Source organism: Cynoglossus semilaevis, chromosome 6 (genome assembly GCF_000523025.1).
Source record: "Cynoglossus semilaevis isolate Cse_v1.0 chromosome 6, Cse_v1.0, whole genome shotgun sequence".
In the NCBI taxonomy this organism is placed as follows: domain Eukaryota; kingdom Metazoa; phylum Chordata; class Actinopteri; order Pleuronectiformes; family Cynoglossidae; genus Cynoglossus; species Cynoglossus semilaevis.
This window is the reverse complement of record NC_024312.1, coordinates 8,105,718-8,113,281: the sequence shown is the minus strand read 5'-3', so window position 1 is coordinate 8,113,281 and position 7,564 is coordinate 8,105,718. Positions and strand designations below refer to the sequence as shown.

General features: G+C 40.6%; 1 protein-coding gene across 1 annotated transcript in view; it reads left to right on the top strand.

Moving 5' to 3' along the window:
• The window catches only part of cspg4 (chondroitin sulfate proteoglycan 4), a 63,555-nt gene that overhangs the window by 38,326 nt on the left and 17,665 nt on the right, over positions 1-7,564 (top strand). The window contains 3 exon segments of the mRNA XM_025056249.1: positions 1-2,381; positions 3,965-4,153; positions 4,327-4,602. The exon segment at positions 1-2,381 is cut by the window's left edge and continues 43 nt beyond it. Coding sequence (XP_024912017.1) covers positions 1-2,381; positions 3,965-4,153; positions 4,327-4,602 — 2,846 coding nt within the window.

Here is a 7,564-nt window from a genome sequence, read left to right as displayed (position 1 = left end):
ATTCAGATATAGTCTTTACTCTGCAGAACGAACCCTGGTATGGCCTTCTAGACATAAACATAAACACAAAGCGCACACAGAAGTTTACTCTTCTGGACATTGTCAACAAAAAAATTAAGTACATGCATGATGGAAATGAAAGGCATTCCGATCAAATCCGACTGGAGGTGGTTGCTCAGAGTAACAGTTATATTCCGGAATGTCTAAAAACTCCCCGTGAGTATCTTCTTCCAGTGGAAATCATACCTGTCAATGACATACCAGAAATTAGTGGAGAGGAGGTCACCATAACAGAAAACGGCAGGACCCAACTGAGCCCCAACCTAATCAAAATTATGGATTCTGACACTCGTTGTGATGACTTAGTAGTAACTGTAACATCGGGGCCCAACATAGATGTTGGTTACGTAGAAAATGCTCAGCAGCCAGGAAGAAGTATTTCAGAGTTCACCTGTAAAGAGTTGAAGGATGGAAAGTTATTTTTTGTACATAAAGGAGGTGATGTAGCTGGGATGACCCTGGAAGTGTCAGATGGACAGTCGGTGAGCCAGTCAACTACTCTAAAGTTGTCCGTCACCCAGCCACACTTGACAATTGTCACTAACACCGGGCTTCTCATATCTCAAGGAAGCAACTCATCTATAGGCCTTCTAAACCTGGCTGCCCTTGCTCATCCTCGTAATGGAGATGTTATGTTCAACATCACACAGCCTCTTTCATTTGGGGAGCTACAGCTCATTACAAGTGATGGGACATACAGAGAGGTTACAACTTTCTATCAATCTGATATCGAAAAGAATCGCCTCAGATATGTCAGCACAGACTCAAATGACCAGGAAGATTTTGTTGCGGAGCTTATTCAGTTCGATGCCTACCTTGGACAGTACTCTATAAAGAACAACCTTTTCCGAGTGAAGATAATGCCTGCACCAGTTAAAGTTTCCACCCTGGTTCCACTGGAGGTGGAGGCGGGAGAGGAACAAACGGTTGGAATTACAGAGCTTCAAGTTGAAGTGAAAGACAAAAACCCAGATGCACAAAATATAAAGTATGTCCTTGTCAAGCCCCCAACACTTGGCAGCCTTCAGTTGTTGGGCAAAGAGCTTGCTGAAGGTAGTACGTTCACCCAAAAAGACATTATGGACAACATTATAAGCTACAGAGTCCGAGTGCAAAGAGCTGTAGGTAGTTCAGATCAGTTTCAGTTTAGAGTAATTGTTGAGGATCAGTTTTCTCCTCTGTATACCTTCCCTGTCAACATCCTTGCTAATGAGGATGTCCCTGTTTTGACCAATGAGATGTTACTCGTATTTAATGGTGGTGAACATATTCTGAACAAAAAGTATCTTTGGATGGAGTCTCCAAGTTCATCGGATTTTGTTTACCGGGTCACGCAAGGGCCCAAATATGGTCGACTGATGAGGGACTCCCCTCCTGGGCAGCCCAGATTTGAGGGGGCGATTCGTGTTTTCAGTAATGAAGACCTCAATCTTGACCGACTTGTTTATAAGCATGATGGCTCTAAGGCAAGCAGTGATGAGTTCCACTTTTCCGCATATGATCAACAAGCAGACGATTTGGACCTTCAGGAAGCAGCAACAAGTATTTTTAGAATCTCAATCCTGTCCGCAAACGAACATGCCCCTGTAAGGGTTGTGGATAAAGTCTTCAACGTGGTCCGCCATGGACAACGTTTGCTAACAACAGATGTCATTCAGTTCAAAGACGATGACTCCGATTTCAATGATACTCAAATTGTTTTCGCTCGTGAAGGAATTCTATCAGGCAACATCGTCTCCACATCTAATCCCTCACTGCCTCTCTTCCGTTTCACTCAAGCTGACCTGCGAGACAAAAACGTCCTTTTCATACACCACGGGGCAGATCGGGAGCGATTTTCCCTCCAGGTGTCTGATGGTTTTCACAAAACCACTGCACTGCTTGACATCCAAGCTAGTGAGCCTTATCTGCGAGTGATGAATAATGCAATAATTGTCATCAACCATGGAAGTACTAAGACTCTGAACACCACATTGTTGAGTGCTGACACCAACATGGACGTCAGGGATGACAGTGAGATCCAGTTTCACATCACCTCCCCACCAACTGATGGCAAAATTATTGTTAGTGGGATTGAGGCTTCAACATTCACCCAGAAGGACCTCAAGAAAGGTGTCGTATCCTACGAACACAATTATGAGAGTATGAAGTCCAAGGATTCCTTTACCTTCACAGTTCGAGCACACGGACGCTCTGAAGAGGGCACATTTAAAATTAAAATATTCAAACAAGGCTATCTCTCTGAACCTGAGGTGATAACCAATGAAATCATTATATCCTTCGAGGGCGAGCACACCATCATAAGCCAGGATCAACTCAAGGTAATGTTTACAGATTGTGGCATTGCATATTTTAAGATACAGTTTTACATATGAACTCTGTACATATTTAATAAATCTATAATTTAAATTAATTGTATCCAAGCCCAGGATCTTCACACATTTAATGTCATTATTTACTTTAATATTGCACAGATTTGTGCTAACAGGATATAAAACAAGTCGTGGGAAAAAAAATTAAGTTCTCTTAGCAAACATGTTTGAATTGTTTTTTAAACTAAACCTAGTTTAAATGCAATTTAGAAACACCACTGTCACAGAAAGTGTCAGCAAAGTCCACTTTTTTCTGTCATAATATACATGACTTGTTAGCTTCTATTTATCAACATTCACATGGACGAGCGTTGAGCATGACCGTGCACTTAGCTTCTATTAATTTTGTTTATGCATTAAATTAAATTCTATTCAGTGTGGGAAAACAGAGCACAGAGCTCCCCCCTGATGGTCTTCTTGCAGCCCACTGCAATTTACAAGTTGAGTCAGCCTGCATTCCATCTTGAAAGCAATTAATGAGCTTTGACTCGTCGACTCATGCATTACACCTCTGTAAATATAGCTTTGGCTTTGAGAAAAACAGAGTTAAAATAGTTTTCTTTCTTTTTTTTTATTTGAAAACTTTCATATTGGCTTGTTATCCTGAATCTTTACCATTGACTGGTTCACATAGGACTGAAATATGCATCCAACAACATACCCACTAAATTGCCTTTACAGCAGATAAAATATTGCCTTAGCTTTTGAAAGTTTTTCCAGTGTGTGTCCTTAAAGTGAAATGGTTCATCTGGAACACTGTAAAACACGAGCATGACGTGAACACGCCAAGGATTCAGGCTCCAGAGTGTTTATTAAAACTGGGGGTTGCATTAAATCATTGTGAGTGAGTCCACAGCGGAGCTCTGAATGGTCTCATATGTCGCATTGTCTTTTTCACATTATGTTTAGAGTTTATTACTGTGTCCAACCCCATAGTCGTCTCCATAGGGAAGCACAGTCAGACCATATAGAGTACACGCTGTTCTGAATCTTCTAGTATGTACAATGCGGCTGCAATTTGGGTTAAGTGCCAGTGCTAACCTTATATGTCGGGTTCAGTGGCCATCTAAGTGCTGCTGAATAAGGCATCAAGTATTTCATGTGATATAGCCCATTAAAATAGACTGAGAACATTACTTTTGAACCATTCTAGGGTTAAGGTTCTGAGTAAATCTTGGCAAACTAAAAATTTAAAGGACTTAAATACTTCTGGTATAAAAATATCCATCTGGTTCCATCCAGTCATGTCAAGATCTCCAACGTAGAATAATATTCTTTTTTTTTTAATTCACTTCTATCTATGTTTATCTATGTCTGTTTAACCTTCTTGAGGCTGATTTAATTTATCGAGATAACCTTGTCTAAAAGTTGATTAGAAGTCAAGATGAAGACAAATTTACCAACAACCTAAATTTCTAAATCAGCAAACTGTGCACAGTTGAGGTTTAACACTATAATATACATACTCTATGTGTATATGATTTCACTGACCAAAATGGTTCTCTTCCCCACTCTTTCATTTCCCTTCTCAGGTGGAGCAGGGCGATATTCTTCCCACAGAAATGATGTTCACCATAAAAGAACCCCCTCGACTGGGTCATGTGGTGAAGCTGACAAACAGTTCAGACGTCACAGCCTCCCCTGTCCTCGACTACATCCACGCCTTCAGTCAGGACGACATTGATCAGGGGCGCATACTCTACGTGTCTGCCTCCATCCAGGTTTATTGTTATTTGTTTTGTCAGGATAAATCACATCTGGCAGGCCATTGCCTTTCACATATACACACAGTCAGCAAACTCAAACCAAACATAACCTCTTTCTCTGGAGTGTTTAAAGTACAAGGTTTATTCCTGGTGTGTCCATAACTTATTTGAGCATCAATTTCTTTCAGGGTAATGATGCCTTCACAGTGGACGTCAGTAATGGCTTTAACACAGTGGAGAACTTGAGGATCTCTGTGAACATTGTGCCCCGACTCATCCCCATCCAGACCTTCAACTTTACTGTGCAGGAAGGCTTCAGCAGAGTCATTAATGCTGAGATAATAAACATCTCACATCCCTTCTACAAGTCTGCAAGCATTGACTTCTTTGTGGAAGAGCCACCGCAGCATGGAGACATCCGTTACCTGGACGGAGACGAACTGTCTTACTTTGCATGGGAAGAGGTATGATACGATATGATGTGTGATTGTAGCAGCTGAAAAATTACTTCAATATTTTTTTAATAATGAAAGACTTAACAAAGACATTAGCAACATCGTTAGCTCAGCAGTAAATCATTATTAGCCTCATGTGCTGACAATATGGCCTAAAAGCTAAACATAGCGCAGAGCAGTGAAAAGTTCTATGGCCTCTTTCAGAACATAACCTGTCAAATTGAAAACTTGTGGATTGCTTGGGGGGTTAATGGTATCGATGAAGTTTTTGAGTTGTGTTACTGCCACCTACTGGGTGTATTTTTCTCTGGTTAATACTTTAATGCAGTAATATCCTATTTATACTTGACTAATTGATTTTAATTTATCCAGGAAATCCCTTGAGATAAACTCTGTTTTAGGTACAAGAGCCCGGAAGCTCTGGTACAATTTGAAACATTTAATTTCTAGAACAGAAAACGTACTGGTGTTTATGCAGTCGTTCAGAGCAGTTCAAGAATAGCACTTGCATATTTCAGTTAAGCAGCTTGTCGGTAAAGTTTTATTTGTCCCAGGGGTTAAGTGCTGCAGCTGAAGGGAATCTCGCATTTGTTTGTTTGAGTGCAAAATAGGATCTACCAAGTTTTGTGTTCATTCTGGGGACTTTGAGTAGGAGTCGAACTCACTCCCTGCTAAAGACAGGAGGTGACGTAGATACCATGGTAGTTTCCCCAACATTGTCTTGTGGACAAATGTGATTCAGCGTTGTTTCCTTCTTATACCTTCACACAGTCCATTAGTATTGCAACAGTATACATAACACATTTAACTCATTTTGTGTACCACAGTCAGCGAGCAATCAGTTTTTGGTTCTTCAGAAATATTTCCTGCCATTTAATGGGCTACATGACGCTTGTTGTTTGCTGGTGCGTTCATGCACGACATTTAAATACATTAAATTGGCTCTGCATTCAGTCTGGCGACAAAATCCTACCCATAATGCAGCCATAGATTATTATCCATATTTACCCGTCATAACCAACAACCACAAGGCACTTCTTCTTTCACGCATGACTAGTTCATTGTCATTGATGAATAAGATTCCCTCTGTAAGTCAACACTGTTGAACTTTTCCCGGGTTTTTGTTCTAAGTGCTAAGTGCTGTTTTGGATTTCTAATGAGACAGAGATGGAAGAGAGAATCTGGGAACTGCTGCTGCTGCTGTCGCTGCTGCTGCTGCTGCCGCTGCTGCACAGTTATCTGGTCTCCCTCCATGTGGTCGAGGCCCCAGCGTTAGGAAAGTATTAAAAATGCATGAGTAGTTACCAGTGGAAAAACCTCATGCATTCTCAATAGACCACATAGTTTAGTGGAGCACACATATTTGGACACATATCTTATAGCTCCTGCCCCTAGCCCCGGTCTCCCTGCCTCCACTCCTCTCTACTTTGCTGAACCATTGTGGAAAAACTGACGATGCATTTGACCGCCTGGGGCCAAAATAAACTGGTCCAGTATATTTCTATAATAATGTTTGAGTGTAGAAAAACCTCCCGCGTTTAGCTACTGCCAGACTCGCTCCTCCTGTGTCAGAGATCCCAAAGTTCAACTTAAATGGGTCTGGAACACAGCAATCATTATGTTGGTCGTGAGGAGGCAAGGTGAACACATTTCGTCACTATCTGCTTTGAGAAGGTTACGGGGGGGGGAGAAAATCACTGTTCACCACTGACTTTCAACGTGTGCTTTGTGTTATTTTTATTAGTAGTAATAGTACAAGCCTTAAACATAATGCTCAAACCTAAGTCAGTGCTATAGAATGGATAAAGGGTTATGTGCTTGGCAGCTGTATAAAAATTATGAACACAAAAATGTTTTAACGTCGGCTGCTTTCAGAAGTAACTCAACATGAGCTGAGAGCTACCCATTATATTAGGTGTGAATTTAGGACTTTTTCAGTAGAACATTAGGGTTCCACTCAGAGCTAAATAAAAAGTGAAAGTTGATGACTCTGAATTAAGTTGGTTTGCTTTTTAGATCATTGATCTTATATTAAAAAATGGCTGGATTTCAAAATAATGCCTTTTGACATTGTATTCACTACTTTTACCAATTCCCCACACCTTCCAAAAACAAAAAAAAGGCAACAACCTTTCTTATAGGGGGCTCTAGATATATATACTGTATGTATGTGTGTGTGTGTGTATAAAGCCTGCACTTATTTATTAAAATTCCAGTTTTTAATTAGGTTTTTAATTTTAGATTTGTGAGGTCGATTGTTAACATTTACTGCACACAAACAGAACACAAAAGTGAAGCTACCTCTGATCAACGGCCGGTGCTTTACTCTTTAAACTGCTTTTGTTTTTTTATTGGTCAGTACAACATTCTAATATCTTTGCTCCACTATGTGGTTTCTGTGCTTGTTTTTCTTTACTGCGGTTCTGTGCAGTTGCTTCTGCAGAAACTCCACTGGACTCAGCCTGGAGTCTAGTACTGTAGTAATAAAACAGTTATTTGAGGGGGTGCACTGTGGTTATGTAAGTGTACAGTAACACCGGTTTTGGGGTGCAGGGAATGTAAAACTAAAAGAATGTAACAACTGAGCCATATGGTCCACACGTGTCACATAAGTAGAGTTGCATCATTAGATGTATGCCGTGTCACTGAGTGCGATGCACGCCGGCTTTGGAAAAAACCAAGTCATTACTGTAACTTAATAATTTTTATGACACCTTTTAAACCACATTTATAAAGCCCCTCAAGGGGGTAGAATGATGGAAGGGGGCAAACAAAAGCAGTTAAAAGCAATAAAATAAACCAAATCAATAACTTTGGAGTTGAGGTAGAAAAAGTTTGAGCAATAAAATCAGGTCATGTAGCCCCTGACTAACATATGGCACTTTAGAGTGGGATCCAACTTGGAGAGATGGGGGAAGTGAGGGGGGGGGGGGGGTGGGAAACCTAAATTAATTTTGCTAAAAAACCCTTT